At 39.4% G+C, this 25,030-nt stretch overlaps 1 protein-coding gene across 1 annotated transcript in view; it reads right to left on the bottom strand.

Annotated features, from left to right (window-relative positions):
* The window catches only part of CTNNA3 (catenin alpha 3), a 1,660,471-nt gene that overhangs the window by 1,575,478 nt on the left and 59,963 nt on the right, over positions 1–25,030 (bottom strand). The window contains exon 3 of the mRNA XM_081238023.1: positions 1,515–1,707. Within this exon, the coding sequence (XP_081094149.1) occupies positions 1,515–1,707 (193 nt within the window). The remainder of the gene's footprint in view (positions 1–1,514; positions 1,708–25,030) is intronic.

Here is a 25,030-nt window from a genome sequence, read left to right as displayed (position 1 = left end):
AGAAAGACAGTCCCCTAATCCTTCAAAGGTTACTAAAATGATTTTAAGCAGGGAAGTAAAATGAGTATATTTTCATTTTTAAAAAACATGTTTGGCTTTGGTATAGGACAAGGCTAAGGCAGTAATCCAGAATTCAGAAGGCAACATTAAGAATGGAGATGAGAGAACAGATCTGAGAAACAAAAGGAGATAGAATTTGTTGAACTTGGAGGCTAATTGGAAGAGAGGGTAGAATAAAAATGAAGAGTCTAACTGACTTGGTAACTAAGTGGATGATGGTACCAAAGCAGAGAAGATAGGAGAAAGAGTGGGTCTGAGGTGGTAGGGAGCAGGGAGGAATGATGAATTTATTTCAAAATATCTTAGGCATTATGTTTTCTATATATTGTCCAAAGAATCCCTTTAATATATAAATCATATATAACTATAGCAAAAAACTCCCCTGTATTTGATGTAAAGTTTATTGTGGCTAGTATATTCATTTTAATTATTTAATTAGCAAAAATTTCCTGATTTTCTTAAAGTTATGTTTGGGATGGGGAGAGGAAAATATTTGAACACCCCGCAGTCTCTTTTACAAAGCTGAACAGGAAAATTTGCTTCCTTATCCTCTCAAAATAGTTCCTAGCAGTAAGCTGATGTATAAAATCATTCCATTAACTAAAGAATATTGTGCAGTTCTTTATAAAATAGCCTTCAAATGAGACACTCATTATAATAAAACTGTTCAAGATATCAAAAGGTAAAATATACACTTTTATTATGTAATTTTTTTGTGTGTGTGCTTTTTTTGGGGAGTGTAGTTGATTTACAATGTTGTGTTAGTTTCAGGTGAACAGCAAAGTGATTCAGTTATACATATGCATATATTCATTCTTTTTTAGATTCTTTTCTTATATAGGCTATCACAGAATATTGAGTAGAGTTCCCTATGCTAGACAGTAGGTCTTTGTTGGTTATCTATCCTATACATAGTAGTGTGTGTCTGTTCATCCCAAGCTCCTGATTTACCCCTCCCCACTGCATTTCCCCTTATTATGTAATGCTAACATAGCAGCAACATGAGTTATACATAGCTTATGCAAAACAATTTTTATGTTTCGGAAATCTAAACCTCCAGAATAATGAAAAATAAAAAATGTACCTCTGAGGTGGCCAGGTCTGAAACTTCCATCTCCAACTGTTTACAAGGAACTTTATAATTTGTTTATGTATGGGAAAATATGTCTTCAGCTTCATTAGTCACTTCTCATTTTATGACAAAAAATGTACATTTCTCTTTGTTTATTATGGATAAACTATGGCATGAGGGGAACTGAACAACTAAAGGAAGAACCAGGAGGGGGATCTGAGTCTTGGAGCTGCCTAATGAGCCACTCTGCCTCCAACAGCTAGCTCCTCAGGGCTCTACAAAAGACTAACTAAACCCAAGTCAACTAAAACACAGCACTCAAATCTAATTCGGTAACTAACATCAGGAGTGGTTTGCTCCTGAGCAGGACCAGAGTACTCACTTTCTTTGCGAACTTCCTCAAGTGCCCCAGTAAGCTCTTCCTTTAAAACTGTGGCTTCTTGAGCAATCTTCTCTCCCTTGTCTAATAAATTCCAAGTTGCTTCCTCCACAGAAGCTAGAAGGACTCTGGCTCTTTTTGAACGTCCTTTTTTCCTGTTGGAAGGATTCTGGGGACAATTTACAAGTGTAGTAACCTAGAATTGGAAAAATACAAGTTACTCATTAGACAAATTGTGAGAGGAACACAGCCCTGGGATATCATAGCCCAGAACAAAAGGAAGTATTTCTTAATAACATGATTCATTCCCAATACTACTGGTACATTCCCAAAAGTCAGGTCAAGGCACCAAGAGCAGTATTACTAGCTACCACAGAGTTCCTAACTAAAGACAGGAAGGAAGGGAGGGAGTGGGGGAGTGAGGAGGGAAGGGAGGAAGGAGGGATAGAGATTGAATCTCATCAAGTTTTACCATTGGACCAATGCAAAATACACAACACTCAATATACACATATATATTATTTGATATATATAGAGCAAATGATTATTTATATCACTTTGTAGCCAGCAATCTATATTAAGAGGGAGGCAAAAATAATTATAATTAAGTCAATAAGTATTAATATATGTAGGTTAAGAATAGAGATTACTAATGTTGGGGTGGGGGGTGCAGAACCACTCTGAAACATGTAAAACAGTGGTTACTTCAGAAGGACAAAACCCAAATCCTTACTATGATCTACATTCTGGCCCTTTGTAAACTCTTTTACCTGTCTCCCACACTCCCCCCAAATCAGTTGGCCTCTCAAGCAATCAGGTCCTCCTCAAAGTGCCCTATCAAGAGGCCTTCCCTGACCACCCCAATCCCCACCCTCTCCCACTCTGTCCCCTCACTACACGTTATAATTCTTCAGAACATTTATAGAGCCTGACATTTTTTATTTGTTCATATATGTTTATTGCATCCTTCTAATAATAAAATGTAAACTCCATGAAAACAGGAAATGTGGTTTGTTCTCCCTCACTCAGAACAATCACAAAGTAGTTGTTCAATAAATATTTTTTATATTAATGGCTTAATGAATGGGGTAGTTGAACAGAGGGACGTTTTGATGTCTATATTTTGAATTGCCTGAATATGTTAATAATGAGCATGTACTACTTCTGTAAATTTGTTTAAAATAAGAATAAACTCATGGGACTTCCCTGGTGGTACAGTCGTTAAGAATCCGCCTGCCAATGCAGGGGACATGGGTTCAAGCCCTGGTCTGGGAAGATCCCACATGCCACGGAGCACCTAAGCCTGTGCACCACAACTACTGAGCCGGCACTCTAGAGCCCACAGGCCCAAACTACTGAGTTGCGTGCCACAATTACTGAAGCCCACGTGCGTAAAGCCCGTGCTCCGCAACAAGAGAAGCCACTGCAATGAGAAGCCTGCGCACCGCAACGAAGAGTAGCCCCCACTTGCCACGACTAGAGAAAGCCCACTCACAGCAAAGAAGACCCAACACAGACAAAGATAAATAAATAAAATTTTATTTTAAAAAAAGAATAAACTCATGATAAGAGCATTGTTTGGAGATATAAATTAAGCACTTATATTTGGAAACAAAACCTTATACACAATTACATTGTGAAAAATATCCATTTCTTAATTAAACCTTGAATTCCAAGGAAAAAAATTTGGTTAACATTTTCATAAGCAAACCTGGAAGATCCCCATTGCAGAGGAAGAAAGAAAAAAAAAAAAACATTTATCCAGTATTTAAAATAGAAGACCTGAAACTCTTATTGAAAGCTAGGTTGGTGCATGTCATCAAATAGCCGAGGCTTTTAACAAATATGGACCACATCTTTGACATCAGACTATACATAATCCTTCCTGCTCTGCAGTCCCTGGAGATTTTGCTTGTTTATTATTAATGGAGCATTAAGTATTTGTTTATTTGGTTATCTGGACCCAGTTCTTAGCCAGGAACTGAGAAAGAACTTACAAGCTATGGGGGAAATATGTGGATGAAAATTGTTTTTGTCTGCTCTGCTATTCCCTTCCCCTGTCCAAAAGACCCTCTTCTTTATTCTAATTTGCTTTATTCCCATATTCACAACCCAGACTGGAGTTCCTTGTAGCAAGCCTTTATTTCCTTTCTTGGAAAATGAGAATAACCATATTATCCTATAAGATTATATGAAGTTTAAATAATATAAAGTGTTTTTTAAGATGCATTACATGACACAAATTTTGGATGCCATTTAATGTGTGTTTTCTAGTCCATTCCCCATGGAATCCTTGTCAAAGATGTTCTCTCTGGGTCTACCCATATCTTGCTCTTAGGGTCCCCTGTGCTAAATGTGATGAAGTCAATTAGCAAAGCACATTCTATGTGCTTTACAAGCAGTCAAGTAGGGCCATGTGTCTTTGTCATGCATTATGTAAAGATGATAATAAGTCTGATTTATTACATTGGTTTTCACATATTCCAAAAGACGAATATCTCACTATTATCAATCTAATTTATATATCAAGAGTTAAAAGATACTTGCCCAGATAAAGACAAATTATAGCACCTTGTTTGAAACCTTTGTCTAAAACGAACAATAAGTATCATTGTCTAAAATGTTCCTTCAGAATTTATTTTAAGTGCCACAATTCATGACGCTTCCCACTGAACATTCCTCTATTATTGTTTAGATCCTCTAAGCACCAAATGTTTTCCATAGAATAGCCTGAGCTTTGAAATTAAAATGGGAATTCCAGAAATGCTTCGTTCCTTATAATAAATGCCAGAGAAGTAAGAAATGTGAAAAGAACATTGTATAAGAACATTGTGCTTCCATCAAAAAAAATGCAATTGCAACTTGTTCAAGTTTAACCTGTCTTCTTTTTAAATACCCCAACATACAATAGTTATTTATTATTGATTAAACTAAAGTCATGATGCTTTCAATGATTCATTTTATTTCAGAAAGTAAATATGGCTTGGTAAGCCTGTGGGGAAAAAAAAGAAAGCTAAAACTATTTTTTACCCCAAATCACCTATGGGGATCTAACTGACTCCCATAGGTGACTGTGATTCCTGAAAGTAAATGATTCTCACCAAAGGTTGGAGGGTGCATATGTTATTTGAAAAAGTCTCCCATCTCTTCAAGGAATACCAACAAACAGTAAAATTAGCCCTGAAGTTATTTTGTAAAGTAATTCATATTTCTTTTTTCAATACAAAATCAGTTATATTTTTACAAAGAACACAAAAATTTTAGCTGGAATTTACAGCAAAGATTATTCTAATGTAGGCTCCAAGCCCACATCTTGCTAGCCTTTCTTTTATCACTGTGCACAACTGATCCCTCTCCCTCTTTATCAGACCTTAGGGGGTCCCTCTAATATTGATAATCTTTGACTTCAGGTGTGCATCTCCTGAAGAACTTGGGTTTATTCACTTTTCTTCAGTCTATAAATCTGTATTAGGCTTCATCATAGATATAGAATGAGCTCCCCACTGAAGTAGTCCTAAATTAGAGACTTTGAGTAATATAAAAAGAAGAAATTCCCTACTTTTTTCATTCTGCACATGTATAATTCCATAAAACCAGGTGTATTTTAATGGTATGTAATATTTATATATTGAAATTTAGAGTAACAAAAAATAAAAGCGTTTTCTAATCTTTCCTAATTCAAGTGTGCTTCCCTAGTTGCTCCAAACATACTGAAAATTAAGTTGTCCAAAAGACCCTTCTTCAAGTCATTGATAATTTCAACTGTTCCTTATTTCCTACAAAAGCAACTTTCACTGTGTAAACAAAAGTACTGGGAAAGACTGAAGTGTTGAGAACTCAGAAAATACATATCCTTCAATTAACATTCAGCACTCCCCCAAAACCAAAACAATTTTCTTTTATTTCCTTTTAAGCCAATAAACATTTATTGAGCACATATTATGTTCAAAACAATATCCTAGCCATTTAGAAAATAAAGATAAGGAAGCTTCAGTATGGTGATATGAAGGGTACACAACTAGCTGCAATATAAAAGGCAGAATAACTGCCTAAACTTATAAGTAAAAAGACAGTGCTGAAGAGATGATAAACATTCACAAGGATTAAGTAGGGCTTCCAAAAAGAGCCATTAAAGACAGATGGTTTTCTGGCATGAGAGACAGAGGGGAAGGCAAGCCAGGTGAAGGGGACCATGTACAAAGGGGAAGAGATGGAAATTATTTTTGTCTGAGAGTAGCAGATAGTCAAGTTTGGCAGACTACAGGGTAAAAACAGGAAATTGGGTCACAAATAAGTTTAAGAAGTAGGTGGTAGCTTAAATACAAAAAGTGCTGAAAGTCAAGGAAAGAGTTAATATTCAATTTAATATGCAATAGACACTTCACACAGAAAACCCAAAGTGGAAACCTTCTTCCACCAACCTGCCTTTCTTCCATCTGTTTCTTACCTCAGGCACTGACACCTCTAGCCTAAGGCAGAAATCCAGAGGTCATCTGGGCTACTCCCTCTCTCTCATCCTCCTCTCCATGTTCTTTATATTGTCTCTTTAAAAGCTTTGTTGCTGGGGGATCTTCAAGATGGTGGAGGAATAAGATGTGGACATCACCTTCCTCCCCACAAATACATCCACATGTGGAACAACTCCTACAGAACACCTACTGAACGCTGGCAGAAGACCTCAGACTTCCCAAAAGGCAGGGAACAGATGCCCTCAGGCACCCTACAAGCAGAGGCAGAGCCAAATCCAAAGCTGAACCCCAGGAGCTGTGCGAACAAAGAAGAGAAAGGGAAATTTCTCCCACCAACCTCAGAAGTAGCAGATTAAATCTCCACAATCAACTTGATGTAGCTTGCATGTCTGGAATACCTGAATAGACAAGGAATCACCCCAAAATTGAGGCGGTGGACATTGGGAGCAACTGTAGACTTGGGGTTTGCTTTCTGCATCTACTTTGTTTTTGGTTTTATCTTTATCTACGTTTAGTATTTAGAGCTTATTATCATTGGTAGATTTGTTTATTGATTTGGTTGCCTTTTTCCTTTTTTTTATATATAAATTTTTTTCCTTTTTCTCTTTTTGTGAGTATCTATGGGTATGCTTCTTTCTGTGATTTTCTCTGTATAGCTTTGCTTTTACCATTTGTCCTGGGTTCTGTCCATTTTTTGTTTTTTTTGTTTTCAGTATAGTTTTTAGCACTTGTTATCACTGGTGGATTTGTTCATCGGTTTGGTTGCTCTCTTCTTTCTTTCTTTTTTTTATTACTCTTTAATTTTTTATTTTTAATAATTTTTTATTTTAATAACTTTATTTTATATTATTATTTCTTCCTTTCTTTCTTTCTTTCTTTTCTCCCGAGCCATGTGGTTGACAGGGTCTTGGTGCTCAACCCTGCTGTCAGGCCTGAGCCTCTGAGGTGGGAAAGCCAAGTTCAGGACACTGGTCCAACAGAGACCTCCCGGCCCCATGTAATATCAAACAGCAAAAGCTCTCCCAGAGATCTCCATCTCAACGCTAAGACCCAGCACCACTCAATGACCAGCAAGCTACAGTGCTGGACACCCTATGCGAAACAACTAGCAAAAGAAGAACACAACCCCACCCATTAGCAGAGAGGCTGCCTAAAATCACACTAAGGTCACAGGCACCCCAAAACACAACACCAGACGCGGCACTACCAAAAGAAAGACAACATCCAGCTTCATCCACCAGAACACAAGCACCAGTCCCCTCCACCAGGAAGCATACACAACCCACTGAACAAACGTTACCACGGGGGTCAGACACCAAAAACAACGGGAACTACAAACATGCAGCCTGCGAAAAGGAGACCTCAAACACAGTAAGTTAAACAAAATGAGAAGACATAGAAATACACAGTAGATGAAGGAGCAAGGTAAAAACCCACCAGACCAAACAACTGAAGAGGAAATAGGCAGTCTACCTAAAAAAGAATTCAGAGTAACGATAGGAAACAGGATACAAAATCTAGGATATCACATGGAGAAAATACAAGAAACGTTTAAAAAGGATCAAAAAGAACTAAAGAGCAAACAAACAATGATGAACAACACAATAAATAAAACTAAAAATTCTCTAGAAACAATAAATAGCAGAATAACTGTGGCAGAAGAATGGATAAGTGACCTGGAAGATAAAATAGTGGAAATAACTACTTCAGAGAAGAATAAAGAGAAAAGAATGAATTGAGGACAGTCTCAGAGACCTCTGGAATAACACTAAATGTACCAACATTCAAATTATAGGGGACCCAGAAGAAGAACAGAAAATAAAAGGGGACTAAGAAAATATTTGAAGAGATTATAGTTGAAAACGTCCCTAATATGGGAAAGGAAATAGTCAATCAAGTCCAGGAAGCAGAGAGAGTCCCATACAGGATAAAGCCAAGGAGAAACACACTAAGACACATAATAATCAAACTATCAAAAATTAAATACATGTGCTTGCTTCGGCAGTACATATACTAAAACTTAAATACAAAAAAAAACATTAAAAGAAGCAAAGGAAAAACAACAAATAGCATACAAGGGAATCCCTGTAAGGTTAACAGCTGATCTTTCAGCAGAAACTCTGCAAACCAGAAGGGAATGGCAGGACATATTTAAAGTGATGAAGGAGAAAAACCTACAACCAAGATTACTCTACCCAGCAAGGATCTCATTCAGATTTAATGGAGAAATTAAAACCTTTACAGACAAGCAAAAGCTGAGAGAGCTCAGCACCACCAAACCAGCTTTACAACAAATGCTAAAGGAACTTCTCTAGGCAAGAAACACAACAGAAGGAAAAGACCTACAATAACGAACCCAAAACAATTAAGAAAATGGGAATAGGAACATACATATTGATAATTACCTTAAATGGAAATGGATTAAATGCTCCCACCAAAAGACACAGACTGGCTGAATGGATACAAAAACAAGACCCGTATATATGCTGTCTACAAGAGACCCACTTCACACCTAGGGACACATACAGACTGAAAGTGAGGGGATGGAAAAAGATATTCCATGCAAATGGAAATCAAAAGAAAGCTGGACTAGCAATTCTCATATCAGACAAAATAGACTTTAAAATAAAGATTATTACAAGAGACAAAAAAGCACACTACATAATGATCAAGGGGTCAATCCAAGAAGAAGATATAGCAGTTGTAAATATCTATGAACCCAAAGTAGGAGCACCTCAATATATAAGGCAAATGCTAACAGCCATAAAAGGGGAAATCGACAGTAACAAAATCGTAGTACGGAACTTTAACACCCCACTTTCACCAATGGACAGATCATCCAAAATGAAAATAAATAAGGAAACACAGCTTTAAATGATACATTAAACAAGATGGACTTAATTGATATGAATAGGATATTCCATCCAAAAACAACAGAATACACTTTCTTCTCAAGTGCACGTGGAACATTCTCCATGGTAGATCATACCTTGGGTCACAAATCAAGCCTTGGTAAATTTAAGAAAACTGAAATCATATCAAGTATCTTTTCTAACCACAATGTTATGAGACTGGATATCAATTACAGGAAAAAATTTGTAAAGAATACAAACACATGGAGGCTAAACAATACACTACTAAATAACCAAGAGATCACTGAAGAAATCAAAGAGGAAGTAAAAAATACCTAGAAGCAAATAAAAATGAAAACACGATGACCCAAAACCTATGGGATGCAGCAAAAGCAGTTCTAAGAGGGAAGTTTATAGCAATACAATCCTACCTCAAGACACAAGGACATCTCCAAAAAACAACCTAACCTTACATCTAAAGCAATTAGAGAAAGAAGAACAAAAAAACCCCAAAGTTAACAGAAGGAAAGAAATAATAAAGATCAGATCAGAAATAAATGAAAAAGAAACAAAGACAACAATAGCAAAGATCAATAAAACTAAAAGCTGGTTCTTTGAGAAGATAAACAAAATTGATAAACCATTAGGCAGACTCATCAATAAAAAAAGGGAGAAGACTCAAATCAGTAGAATTAGAAATGAAAAAGGAGAAGTAACAACTGAAATTGAAGAAATACAAAGGATCATGAGAGATTACTACAAGCAACTCTATGCCAATAAAATGGACAACCTGGAAGAAATGGACAAATTCTTAGAAAAGCACAACCTTCCAAGACTGAACCAGGAAGAAACAGAAAATATAAACAGACCAACCACAAGCACTGAAATTGAAACTGTGATTAAAAATCTCCCAACAAACAAAAGCCCAGGACCAGATGGCTTCACAGGTGAATTCTATCAAATATTTAGAGAAGAGTTAACACCCCTCCTTCTCAAACTCTTCCAAAACATAGCAGAGGGAGGAACACTCCCAAATTCATTCTACGAGGCCACCACCACCCTGATACCAAAACTAGACATAGATGTCACAAAGAAAGAAAACTACGGGCCAATATCACTGATGAACACAGATGCAAAAATCCTCAACAAAATACTAGCAAACAGAATCTAACAGCACATTAAAAGGATCATACACCATGATCAAGTGGGGTTTATCCCAGGAATGCAAGGATTCTTCAATATATGCAAATCAATGAATGTGATAAACCATATTAACAAATTGAAGGAGAAAAACCATATGATCATCTCTGCAGGTGCAGAAAAAGCTTTTGACAAAATTCAACACCCATTTATCATAAAAACACTCCACAAAGTAGGCATAGAGGCAACTTGCCTCAATATAATAAGGCCATATATGACAACCCACAGCCAACATCATTCTCAATGGTGAAAAACTAAAACCATGTCCACTAAGATCAGGAACAAGACAAGGTTGCCCACTCTCACCACTATTACTCAACATACTTTTGGAAGTTTTAGTCACAGCAATTAGAGAAGAAAAAGAAATAAAAGGAATCCAAATAGGAAACGAAGAGTAAAACTGTCACTGGTTGCAGATGACAGGATACTATACACAGAGGATCCTAAAAGTACTACCAGAAAACTACTAGAGCTGATCAACGAATTTGGTAAAGTAGCAGGATACTAAATTAATGCACAGAAATCTCTTGCAGTTCTATACACTAACGATGAGAAATCTGAAAGAGGAATTAAGGAAACACTCCCATTTACCATTGCAACAAAAAGAATAAAATACCTAGGAATAAACCTACCTAAGGAGACAAAAGACCTGTATGCAGAAAACTATAAGATACTGATGACAGAAATTAAAGATAATACAAACAGATGGAGAGATATACCATGTTCTTGGATTGGAAGAATCAACATTGTGAAAATGACTCTACTACCCAAAGCAATCTACAGATTCAATGCAATCCTTATCAAACTACCACTGGCATTTTTCACAGAACTAGAACAAGAAATTTCACAATTTCTATGGAAATACAAAAGACCCCGAAGAGCCAAAGCAATCTTGAGAAAGAAAAATGGAGCTGGAGGAATCAGGCTCCCTGACTTCAGACTATACTACAAAGCTCCAGTAATCAAGACAGCATGGTTCTGTCACAAAGACAGAAATATAGATCAATGGAACAGGATAGAAAGCCCAGAGATAAACCCATGCACATATGGTCACCTTATCTTTGATAAAGGAGGCAAGAATATACAATGGAGAAAAGACAGCCTCTTCACTAAGCTGTGCTGTGGAAACTGGAGAGCTACATGTAAAAGAATGAAATTAGAACATTTCCTAACACCGTACACAAAAATAAACTCAAAATGGATTAAAGCCCTAAATGTAACACCAGACACTATAAAACTCTTAGAGGAAAACATAGGCAGAAAACTCTTTTACATAAGTCACAGCAAGATCCTTTTTGAAGAGAAACGGAAATAAAAATGAAAATAAACAAATCCAACCTAATGAAACTTAAAACCTTTTGCACAGCAAAGGAAATGATAAACAAGACGAAAAGACAACCCTCAGAATGGGAGAAAATATTTGCAAATGAAGCAACTGACAAAGGATTAATCTCCAAGATTTACAAGCAGCTCATGCAGCTCAATTTCAAAAAAACAAAAAACCCAATCCAAAAATGGCCAGAAGACCTAAATAGACATTGCTCCAAAGAAGATATACAGATTGCCAACAAACACATGAAAGAATGCTCAACATCATTAATCATTAGAGAAATGCAAATCAAAACTACAATGAGATATCATCTCACACCGGTCAGAATGGCCATCATCAAAAAATCTACAAACAATAAATGCTGCAGAGGGTGTGGAGAAAAGGGAACCCTCGTGCACTCTTTGTGGGAATGTAAATTGATACAGCCACTATGGAGAACAGTATGGAGGTTGCTTAAAAAACTAAAAATAGAACTACCATATGACCCAGCAATCCCACTACTGGGCATATACCCTGAGAAAACCATAAATCAAAAAGAGTCATGCACCATAATGTTCATTGCAGCTCTATTTACAATAGCCAGGATATGGAGGCAACCTAAGTGACCACTGACAGATGGAATGGATAAAGAAGATGTGGCACATATATACAATGGAATATTACTCAGCCATAAAAAGAAATGAAATTGAGTTATTTGTAGTGAGGTGGATGGACCTAGAGTCTGTCATACAGAGTGAAGTATGTCAGAAAGAGAAAAACAAATACTGTATGCTAACACATATATATGGAATCTAAAAAAAAAAAAAAAACGGTTCTCAAGAACCTAGGGGCAGGACAGGAATAAAGACACAGAGGTAGAGAATGGACTTAAAGACACAGGGAGGGGGAAGGGTAAGCTGGGACGAAGTGAGAGAGTGGCATGGACGTATATACACTACCAAACGTAAAACAGGGGCTTCCCTGGTGGCGCAGTGGTTGAGAGTCTGCCTGCTGATGCAGGGGACACGGGTCTGTGCCGAGGTCCGGGAAGATCCCACATGCCGCGGAGCGGCTGGGCCCGTGAGCCATGGCCACTGAGCCTGCGCGTCCGGATCCTGTGCTCCGCAATGGGAGAGACCACAACAGTGAGAGGCCCGCATACCACAAAAAAAAAAAAAAAAAAAAAACGTAAAACAGATAACTAGTGGGATGCAGTCACATAGCACAGGAAGATCAGCTTGGTGCTTTGTGTCCACCTAAAGATGTGGGATAGGGAGGGTGGGAGGGAGACACAAGAGGGAGGAGATATGGGGATATATGTATATGTATGGCTGATTCACTTTGTTATAAAGCAGCAACTAACACAACATTGTAAAGCAGTTATACTCCAATAAAGATGTTAAAAAAAATTTTTTTAAAGCTCTGTTTCTGGGCTTCCCTGGTGACGCAGTGGTTGAGAGTCCGCCTGCCGATGCAGGGGACATGGGTTCGTGCCCCGGTCTGGGAAGATCCCACATGCCATGGAGCAGCTGGGCCCGTGAGCCATGGCCGCTGAGCCTACGCATCCGGAGCCTGTGCTCCGCAACGGGAGAGGCCACAACACTGAGAGGCTCGCATACCACAAAAAAAAATAAAAGCTCTGTTTCTCTCACCCCCTTTCTCCAGCCCAGGGCTACTGTTTCCAATAGCTGCTCTCTGGATTACTGCCCTACCTCACACTCCCTCCAAGCCACCCTCCATGACACAGAAACAGAACCTCCATCTCAGCTTTATCCTCCACTCCATCATTATGAAAAACATATGCATTGATTCTGGCCCTCATCATGTCTCCACACCCACCCCACACTTCTATTAGAGCCATCTCTCTACAATGTAATTGTGACACATTTGTACCTGGTTAAAACCTCCCAATAGCTCCCTGATGCCTATAAGACAAAGTCCAAAGCATGGTTTGGATAAAGTCTAAAGTATGGTTTATAAGTCAATTTATTATCTCACTTCTGACTAAATTTTCATTCTCATCTTCCATTCATGGAGTTTGACAACAAACTACTTTTTAGGCCCAGAATGGGAAATGTTTGGCATCCTCAACCTAGAACAACTCCCTCCCTCACACAGCCCATGCATGTACCTCTCACACGACTCATTATAGTGTTTTGTAATTAGCTATTAACATACTGCCTCCCCAGCTTTACCAGGAACTCAATAAGGGAAGGGGCCATGCTTGACTCACCCTGAAAATCCAGAGCTAGTGCATTGTAAATAATAAATAAATGGTGGTTGACTTAATGAAAAAATGAATGAAACTCTAGATTTTCAAAACCTTAAACCAAGAGCCACAATGTTGAGTGATATGTACTAGGTTACAAATAAAGCTGGTAGCTAAACCAAAAGTAAAATTTAAGTTTTTTGATAGTACATGGTAGTTTTTAAACCAAAAGAAATCCCTAAAGCAGCATATTCTGACATTTCCCATGCCTAGTATCATGAAAAAGCAAGTTTTTGTAAATTCTGAATAAACAGATTTCCATTTGTATAGTTTATTTGGGGTCTGATTAGTTCAAAGTGATCTGGAATCAAGTATATACTTATATTCAGTCTTTTTTTGGGAAAAAAAAAGACAGGCTACATAGTTCGTTTTCAAAGTATAAATAAAAGAGCAGGCACACAATTTTTATTACTGATTTTCATTTAAAAAGAAAGGATTAAAAAATCCTATTATTAGGGCTGCCATAATAAAGTCCCACAGAGTGGCTCAAACAAGAGAAATTTATTTTCTCACAGTTCTGGAGGCTAGAAGTCCAAGATCAAAGTGGTAGCAGGGCTGATTTCTTAAACCTCTCTCATTGGCTTATAGATGGTCACCTTCTCACTGTGGCATGTTCTTTTCTCTGTATCCACACATCCTTAGTGTCTCTCTCTGTATGTCCTAATCTCCTCTTATAAAGACATCAGTCATTTTGGATTAGGGCCCACCCTAAAGACCCCATTTTAACTCAATACCTCTCAAAAAACCCTGTCTCAAAATACAGTCACATTCTCAGGTACTGAGGGCTAGGGCTTAATATATGAATTTAGGAGGAACACAATAAAGTCTATAACAACCTCACAAATGACACAAAAAGTATAAAACAACCATCATCTTTTTAAATATAATTTAGGGTTTTGTTTGTTTGTTAGATTAACAACCACTGTTAACTAGAGCTATTATTTGGAGCTATTAAGGAATGATAACAAAGCACATGTAGATCCCTCTGCAACTCCACCAGCCCTCTGGGCTACACAGAGGGCATAACAGAGCAAAGAGATTTACATGTCAAACACATAAACAGCTGTAGCTAAATGTCCTAATCCAGGAAGTATACTTATTCCTGGAAAAAAATACAAACTGAAACACATCTAGGGAAAGATTACACGCTGAGACTAATATCAAATATTAGTTTCTTCCAGTTTTTACTTACAACCCAAAATCAAACAAACATAAAAAACAAGTTTGGACTCCACCATTCATTTATTCAACAAATATTGATGGTGCACCTGCACTGCCAGAAGGATATGGCAGTGAGCCTCATTCTACTGAGGGAAGACAGAGAATAAACAAACACATAATAATTGTATAGCACAGTAGCGGTTATTGACATGTGCTCTGAAGAAAGTGAACAAGGGTATGGAAGTAGATGAGAGATGGGAAGGGCCTAGTATAGATTTGGTATCAGAGAAGGCCTGTCCGATTAGATAATATGGACCCCAAGGAAGTAGAGAAGTAAGACATTTGAATATTTGGGGGAAGATATTACAAACAGATGAAACAGCAAGTGCAAAGTCTCCAACATCGATTTTGGATTGGTGTGTTCCAGGAGCAGCAGGAAAGCTAGTGCACCTCCTGCAGAATGAGGGGAGAGCATAAGAAATGAGGTCAGGCTGGCATGTAGGCAGCAAATCGTGCAGGCATTGTAAATCACCACCAATATTCTCAATTTTATTCTTGTGATTGGAAGCTACTGAAGATTTTAGAACAGGGAAGTAGCATGATCTGACCTAAAATATAAATGGATCATTCTGGCTGCTTTGAGAGAGTAGACTGGAGATTGGGCAGGGATTGGGGAGAGGGGTGAGGAATTAAAGAAGAAAAAGCAGTTAGGAGGCTGTTGCAGTAGCCCAAGTGGAGACCACACTGGCTTGTTCCAGGGAGCAGGGGTGGACTTGTTGACAAGCGGCAGAATTCTGGTAATTCTGAAGTTAGTCAACAGGGTTTGTTCTGAAATGAGTCAACAAATTGTATATGGGTTATGAAAGAAATGGGGGGTTAAGGATATTTCTAAGGCACATGGCCTGAGCAGCTGGGTATAGAGGTAATAGAACTTAAAAAGCAAGGAGTAGGGAGGGGAATCAAGAGTTGAGCTTAGGCATTTTAAGTTTGCCTATTAGAGTTGCTAAGCTGGAGACTAGTATAAAGTCCAGAGTTGAGAGAGGTAAGGGCTGGAGATATGTTTCTTACAACTTATATTTTCATTTTAATTACTCACATATTAATTGTTTTGCTGGTTTTACTAAAAATTTCAAAGATATTTGAGAACTCTATTTGTTTTCCAAAGTCATGAGACTGGATGAGATCTCCTGAAAACAAAGAGAAAGCCATTTTTGCCTCATTTTTGTTGTAAAAATTAAATATCAGTCACCAATCTTGAACCCTTTTGGTCGGTGCTTGATTTAGATGTCTTAAAGTTCCTTCTTTAAAACATTGGGATATTTCCATAGTCCCTTAATTCTAAAACACCAGCAATTATATTATATACCACCATCAATTTAACCACTTTTTTTCAGAATGCAAGTATGGATAATACTTTGTCAGTAATGAACCTGACAAATCCAAGGCTGAGCCATGAGGCCTACTATCCCAGGGAAGGATAGAGCAGACAGAAAAAAGATACCATCTCTGAGTTTCAAGGATCAATTTCTTGCAGTCTTAAGCAAAAATAGTTGTGAAAGCCATTAGAGAAATAAAAAATTATTTTCTAAAATTTTTAACCCCCATTAGCAAAAGCTAGATCTGATAGACTAGAGCATGGAGTCATATGAAAAAGATGTGGTAGGACTTCCCTGGTGGTCCAGTGGTAAAGAATCCACCTTACAAGGCATGGGACGCAGGTTCAATCCCTGGTTGGGGAACTAAGATCCTACATGCTGTGGGGCAACTAAGCCCATGTGCAACAACTACAGAGCCCACATACTCTAGAGCCCATGCACCACAACTAGAGAGAAGCCCATGTGCCACAACGAAGACCCGACATAGCCAAAATATTAAATAGATAGATAGATAAATATTTTAAAAAATAAAAAGATCTGGTGAGAGAGGAAAAAGAAGTAGGGAAGCTCTCCTTAACTAGCTCCAAAAGACTATTGGAAGAAGGAGCTCACAAGTAAGAAAGACAAGCAAAATACATTTCTTTATTCCCCCTCTCTAAACACACCCAGACTGGGGAGCTGTGTTAGCATGATTGAGGGAAAACACTGAAAGCAGAGGGACTTTGGCTCCATTTATCTTTGGGACTCTGGAAGAAAACTGCCTCAGAAGCTGCCCTGAACAAAACTTGGGGTGGCCACAGTGTAATCTTGGCATCACAGTGTAAATAGATAAAAGGAAGGCCAGCTTAGCTTTCCTAAGCCACTCTTGATTCCCATGAGGTATGTATAAGACCCAGACCATCCTAGATACCTTGAAGGAAAAAGTGTGACTGTATTGAAGACTGGTGGGCCTGCCCTGAGCCCACCATAATGAGAACCAAGGTAATCCTGCAGCAGAGGCTGAGAGGTAGACAGATAATGCCAGACACTTGATGGAGAATGTAGCTGGGACTTAGGGGCCTGAAGCACCATCAAGGGCCAAGGCAAGGTTATGGCATCCTTGGAGAACCATGGGCCCTAATCAAGCTGAAAGACAGCAGTCCCCAAATTTTATCAGCTATAGACCACATCAGAAAATGCACAGTAGTGCCCAGAGAACAGCCATGCATGGTACTGTTCACCCCTCAAAGTTCACCAGTCAGGAGGAGAGCATCCCAGACCAGCCACGCTGCAGCAATAGGCACTAAGTGTCCAAAGGTTACCACGTGTATACAAAGGCCCCATCTCCCATTCCCAAGAGGTCACATAGACAATGCCCCCCACCCCAACCACACATTTCTGATCAGGTGAGTAGTTACCAAAAAGGACGACTTACATCACTGAATCACACTAGTTTGCCAATCTTATTGGCTGAAATATAAGACCAATTCAATTGAATTGGCCCAATCCAATTCAGACTGGGAGATTTATCCCAATCTCCAGGGAGTGGAAGCTTATGAGGAATATCAAATCACTTATGAAAGACAGAAGAGCTAAAGTGTACTGTAGATAAATTTGTGATCCTCTACAAGTATCAAAAAGGAAAACTACATTGAATGTTCATATCCATTCTACGATACATTCTAATTTCAGAAATGTTAAAAATGTGAAGAGGAGAATGTGGAAAAATGTGTCTAAATTGAAGAAATGCAGTATCGGGGAGCTTCAAGATGGTGGAAAAGTAAGATGCGGAGTTCACCTTCCTCCCCACAAATACATCAGGAATACATCTACACGTGGAACTGCTCCTACAGAACACCTACTGAACGCTGGCAGAAGACCTCAGACTTCCCAAAAGGCAAGAAACTCCCCACGTACCTCGGTAGGACAAAAGAAAAAAGAAAAAACAGAGACAAAAGAATAGGGACGGGACCTGCACCAGTGGGAGGGAGCTGTGAAGGAGGAAAGGTTTCCACACACTAGGAAGGCTCTTCGCGGGCGGAGACTGCGGGTGGCGGAGGGGGGAAGCTTCGGAGCCGCGGAGGAGAGTGCAGCAACAGGGGTGCGGAGGGAAAAGCGGAGAGATTCCCGCACAGAGATCACTGCCGACCGGCACTCACCAGCCCGAGAGGCTTGTCTGCTAACCTGCCGGGGCAGGCGTGGCTGGGAGCTGAGGCTCGGGCTTCGGTCGGAGCGCAGGGAGAGGACTGGGGTTGGCGGCGTGAACACAGCCTGCAGGGGGCTAGTGCGCCACGGCTAGCCGGGAGGGAGTCCAGGAAAGAGTCTGGACCGGCCGAAGAGGCAAGAGACCATTATTTCGAGGTGCGCCAGGAGAGGGGATTAAGAGCGCCGCTTAAAGGAGCTCCAGAGACGGGCGCAAGCCGCGGCTAAAAGTGCGGAACGGACCCCAGAGACCGGCATGAGACACTAAGCTATGAAAAATTAAATACAAAGAAAAAATATTAAAAGCATCAAGGGAGGGCTTCCCTGGTGGCACAGTGGTTGAGAGTCCACCTGCCGATGCAGGAGACACGGGTTCGTGCCCCAGCCCGGGAAGATCCCACATGCTGCGGAGCGGCTGGGCCTGTGAGCCATGACCGTTGAGCCTGCGCATCTGGAGCCTGTGCTCCGCAACGGGAGAGGCCACAATGGTCAGAGGCCCGTGTACTGCAAAAAAAAAAAAAAAAAAAAAAAAAAAGCATCAAGGGAAAAACAACAAATAACACACAAGGGAATCCCCATAAGGTTAACAGCTGATCTTTCAGCAGAAACTCTGCAAGCCAGAAGGGAGTGGCAGGATATATTTAAAGTGATGAAGGAGAAAAACCTACAACCAAGAATACTCTACCCAGCAAGGATCTCATTCAGGTTTGATGGAGCAATTAAAACCTTTACAGACAAGCAAAAGCTGAGAGAATTCAACACCACCAAACCAGCTTTACAACAAATGCTAAAGGAACTTCTCTAGGCAGGAAACACAAGAGAAGGAAAAGACCTACAATAACAAACCCAAAACAATTAAGAAAACGGTAATACGAAAATACATATCGATAATTACCTTAAATGTAAATGGATTAAATGCTCCCACCAAAAGACACAAGAGGGAAGAGATATGGGGACATATGTGTATGTATAACTGATTCACTTTGTTATAAAGCAGAAACTAACACACCATTGTAAAGCAATTATACTCCAATAAAGATGTTAAAAAAAAAAAGAAATGCAGTATCTTGCAAATCAGGGTTGAGAATGCAAATTGTTTCCTAAAGAAAAAACTCATATGAAAATCACTAACCACATTTGTTAAGCCTTAACTTGCAGAGCACTCAGTACTATAATAATATATATATGCATATATATATACATACAATATATGTGTATACAGAGTTGACCCTTAAACAACATGGGTTTGAACTGCAATCAACTTATACATGGATTTGTTTAAATAGTAAATACTACAATACTACACCATCCAAGGCTGGCTGAATCTGCAGCTGAGGAACTGTGGATACTGAGGAACCATGGATGCAGAGAACCAACTGTAAGTTATGTGCAGATTTTTAATTGTGCAGAGAGCCTGTGCCCCTAACCCCTACATTGTTCAAGGGTCAACGGTATATCCAAACTCAGCTATAACAAAGTTAAGCAGCTTTCCCAGAGATAAAAATTATGCCTAGATAATAACAAACTGTGTCCTGGTTCCAAACACCCTAGAGGAGAAGCACTAGCTCTTGAAAAATCTCATTTCTCAGGCCATGCTTCCTAGTGTCCCAAAGCCATTTCTGGGTGGAACAGAATCACCTGGCATGAGACTAACCACAGGCTTGGAGAGGGAAGGGAGTGTGGGTGGCTAGACCTAAGTCGAAGTATGGGAGAGGCAGATCTTCTTCAGAAGAAATGCACTGGTCACACAAGACAATCACTCTCGAGAATCCCCTTCAAGGACTCAGTTGCAGAGCAATGATATCAGTATCAGTTTGGAAACTCCTGGTGACTTCACCACTTAAGCACCACTCAGCACGTAGCTAGAGATATAGGGCAGTGGTTTTCAACCCTGGCTACCCAAGGTTGCAGTTTAAAAGTTGAGATTTACAGTCTCCTACACCAGCTTCTCAAACTTCAAAGTGATACAAATCACCTGGGATCTTACTACACCATAGATTTTGATTCAGTGGATCTGGGGCAGGGTTCTGCATTTTTAGGAGTTCCCACATGAGCCTGATGGTGGCAGTCCATGGACAAAACTTTGGTGGCAGCAAGGTCCTACTCTAGTGACTGTCAATAGAATCACCTGGGAGGCTTTCAAAAATACTGTTAATAGTGTCCTACTCCAGAGATTCTGATTTGATTGGCCTTAGCTGTAGCCTAGGGGGTATCAGGATGTTTATAACTTCCTCAAGTGATGCCCTTTTGCAGCTAAGGTTGAGAAGCACTGGTACAGATAATTGTAAGTGTAAACTTCTTCATGTGATGTAACACCACATAGTAATTTCAGACTTGTGCATTATGAATCTCTTTCCTCATTTCCACTTCCTCCACCTCAAGCTGAGACCACCAAAACAAAGCATGCCATGGGTACTCAAAATCCTAGTGTCCACCATAAACTAATTCATACGTGAATCCATAATGCTATCTATTGGTAGATTGCTGGATAAAAGACAGCTGCAAAACGTAGCTCCAAGACCTCTCAGCTGCAGTAGTTTTCCTAGAGCTGCTCCTAATAGCCCTGCTCGGACCCAGAAGAACTAACTGAGCATATTACAAACAGAGCTGATGAAGGTTACCCACCAGCCCCCGGGGAATTCCTTGGAAATTTATTCAAGATGGACACCACCAAACCCCATTAAAAAGACAAAGAAGGGTCACCATTCTGGGGCAAGCCTGGCTCCAAGAGGCAGAACCATGATCACCGCTGGCTGATATAATTGCCAGCACAGCAGTTCTCACATTGTAATCATCTGGGAGCTTTTAAAATTACTGCCTAGTCCTACTCCCAAAGATTCTCATTTAATTGGTTTCCTGTGTAGCTTGGGCACTGGGATTTTTAAAAGCTCCCCCAGGTGAATTTAATGTGCAGCCAGGGTTAAAAAACATTGGGCAAACAGGATCTCAACAGTAAGAGGAATTTTCTGAGTTGCCTAGTTAGCACTCTTCCCCCAAATGAGGCTTCTGTGTCTCTCACAGGGCTTAGCCACAAACCACAATTTATCTCACAAGGCCTCTCAACTGTGTGTGGGAAAGTGCCCATTTCTTACCCCTCCTTAACCAGTGTAAGTACAGAGTACCTCCAGGAGAAAATGGTCAGTCTGGAGCAGGGATCTGCAAATTAAGTACCAAGAGCCAAATCTTGCCACTTGCCTGTTTCTGTAATTAAAATTTTATTGGAACGCAGCCACATCCATATGTTTACATATTGTCTATGGCTTCTTTCAAACTACAACAGCAAAGTATCGGGTTGGTCAAGAGGTTCGTTCGGTATTTTTCCGTAAGATGGCTCTAGTAGCACTTAGTTGTCTTTAACTTCATTCAAAACGATTTTGTTAGATTGTATATGACAGCTGTCGTATCAGCATGAATATAAAAAAAGACTTATCAAAATTGGTGAATTATTGTGTAGCCATTTTGATACTGAAGATAGAAGAAAAAAGGCAACATTTTCAGCATGTTATGCTTTATTATTTCAAGAAAGGTAAAAACGCAACTGAAACGCAAAAAAAAAATTTATGCAGTGTATGGAGAAAGTGCTGTGAATGATCAAACATGTCAAAAGTGGTTTGCGAAGTTTTGTGATGGAGATTTTTCACTGGAAGATGTTCCATGGTCGGGTAGACCAGTTGACAGAGATCAAATCGAGACATTAATTGAGAACAATCAACGTTATACCACGTGGGAAATAGCTGACATACTCAAAATATCCAAAACAAGCAGTGAAAATCATTTGCACCAGCTTGGTTATGTTCATTGCTTTGATGTTTGGGTTCCACATAAGTTAAGCAAAAAAACCTTCTTGACCATATTTCCTTATGCGATTCTCTACAAACATAATGAAAACGTTCCATTTTTAAAACAAATTGTGACGGATGATGAAAAGTGGATACTGTACAATAATGTGGAATGGAAGAGATCATGAGTCAAGTGAAATGAACCACCACCAACCACACCAAAGGCCGGTCCTCATCCTAAGAAGGTGATGTTGTGTATATGGTGGGATTGGAAAGGAGTCCTCTATTATGAGCTCCTTCTGGAAAACCAAACAATTAATTCCAACAAGTACTGCTCCCAAGTAGACCAACTGAAAGTAGTACTCCACGAAAAGCGTCTGGAATTAGTCAACAGAAAACACATAATCTTCCATCAGGATAACGCAAGACTGCATGTTTCTTTGATGGCCACACAAAATCTGTCACAGCTTGGCTGGGAAGTTCTGATTCATCCACCGTATTCACCAGACATGGCACCTTTGGATTTCCATTTATTTCGGTCTTTACAAAATTCTCTTAATGGAAAAAATTTCTATTCTCTGGAAGGCTATAAAAGGCACCTGGAACAGTTCTTTGCTCAAAAAGATAAGTTTTTGGGAAGATGGAATTATGAAGTTGCCTAAAAAATGGCATAAGGTAGTGGAACAAAAGGGTGAATACGTTGTTCAGTAAAGTTCTTGGTGAAAGTGAAAAATGTGTCTTTTTACTTAAAAACCGAAGGCACTTTTTGGCCAACCCAATAGTTACAACAGACATCCTATGGCTGTTGTTGTGCTGACCCCACAGGCCTGCAAGCCTTGTAGTTGCCCAGCCTCAAGGCTAAAGAAAGAGCCATAGACAGTGACAGAGACATCAATGGTTTATTGGTCAGAGGGATCTTACACAAAGAGTCCTGGAGCGACACCCCACCATTTACAGCAGACAGTGGGCAGGACATGGCAGCAGTCTTCACTACTAAGGGGAGAAGGAGGCTACTATTTATAGGGGGGAACTGATGTTAGGTGGGATTCTCAGTTAACAAGGACTAATTAAGACCTATAATTAAGAGGACTGGATAGTCATGTGAGTGAAGCAGGGACTGATTGAACAGGGGGGATCTACAGAGAGCAAGAGAACAGCCATCTTGAATGGCCTAACCATAAAGCTGTCAAAGCTGAAACTATTTACCAACTGGACCTGGACACAGAAGAAGTTTGCCAACCCCTGGTCTAGAGTCATGGAGTTGTCAAGCTGCAGCAATATCTCCTGGGACAAGCTGAGTGTTCTAAAATAGACCACGGGATTCTGTGAAGGGTAGAATCAACCACAGGCAGTGAAAATATCCACATCTGGGGGGATATGGACTCTTCTATCCTTTCAGCCAGATGAACCACAATTGCTCCCATCAATCTAGCATTTTCCACTAAAATGGCAAGTGGATCTGGGCTTATCAGTCTATACCACCAGCTGCCTGCAGAATCAGTTAATAAATGAAAGATCTAATTCCATAGCTAACCTAGAAGTGGATATCTGTGGGATCAATCTGAATCTGTGAAGGAAAATGTTGAAAAAAAAGTATTCACAGAAGTGAAGTGGATCAGAGGTGATCAGAGAACCCAGAACAAGGGGGCAACAACATTGGAGTAAGTAAAAAAAGAATCAGAGTCTGATAGAATAAAAGGCCTAGGAAGCAAGCTGAGAAGAGGTGAAGCATGTTCCGAGACTGACATCTGCCCACAACTAAGTTCAAAGCTACCATGTTCTGGTGGTGGGGGTATCCCTTGTATGTTCACCATACACACTCCCAAGGGACTTGTGCTATTTTAATCAAATAGCTACCAGATTTTCTTATCTTTATTTTAATTTAAGAAGTGGCTTCCTTTTTCTCAACTATTTGTTTCTCAAGGAATACTATAGCTTAACAACGTTCCCACGGGAACAGTTTTCTAGCAGTAAAGGAATGCAGAAATTGAAGAATTCACTTTATTAGAATCAACTATACTGAATCACCTTAAACTGTAAAACATTAGAGAGGCAGAATTAAGTTTATTTCTTCATCCTACTGTAAAAATAACATATTTATACTTATTAAGCCTTGGACATATAAGTAGTTAAAAGACATTTACTTTATTAACTTTCAAGGTTACTTGTTAAGATTATAGTCAAAACTCCAATATTTGATTATAATCTACAAGAACACTATATGTGTGCAGACTTGTCTTTGAGATTTTCTTGGAAGCTTCAAGATTAATTCTGACATAAATTCTATTGATAGAAAAAACAGCAAGGATGAAAAAAAGAAGCTTGGAGATAAAACCAACAAAACCAAAACCAAAGAAATATAAGTAAATGGCATCATGCTCATTCAAAATGACCTATAAGAATGATAGAAATCAACCACAAACAAATGAAACTTGAATTATTTTCTGAAAGAAACAAAGGAAATTATATTCTAGGAGGCTAAGAAGCCAAAGCAGGTCCTCTCCCTGCTACCTGGAAGTCAATCAGATCTCTCTGTAGAAATGAACCCTTTGGGCATCAAGGCATCTATTTTTTTTTTTTTTTACCTTGGCTAAAAAAGAGGAGAAAGAAATTATGCTGAGAGTGCAGTATAGCAGAGAGGTTCTGCATAGGAGTCAGGGACAAAAGAAGAACATGGCGCTGAGAGGAGTAAGGATTAACAGTTTCCATCCAGACACTTGGACAAGGAGAGGAAGGAGATTAGGGGAAAAGCTGAAAGGGGTTGTTCTCATAAGGAACTTTATGTGATTCTAGGTACATGATTCATTGGGACCCATATGACAGAGTGAAGCACAGTTAGGAAGAGAGGTATTCTCCCCTCTTATGAAGGAGTCCAGTCCTTCTACCTTGAGGATTCAAAGCTTTAGAGGCATTGGGACCTTGG

Source organism: Mesoplodon bidens (genome assembly GCF_964165515.1).
Source record: "Mesoplodon bidens genome assembly, chromosome: 1".
Classification (NCBI taxonomy): Eukaryota; Metazoa; Chordata; class Mammalia; order Artiodactyla; family Ziphiidae; genus Mesoplodon; species Mesoplodon bidens.
Note: the sequence above shows the minus strand (reverse complement) of the source record. Positions and strands in the feature narration are given on the sequence as shown.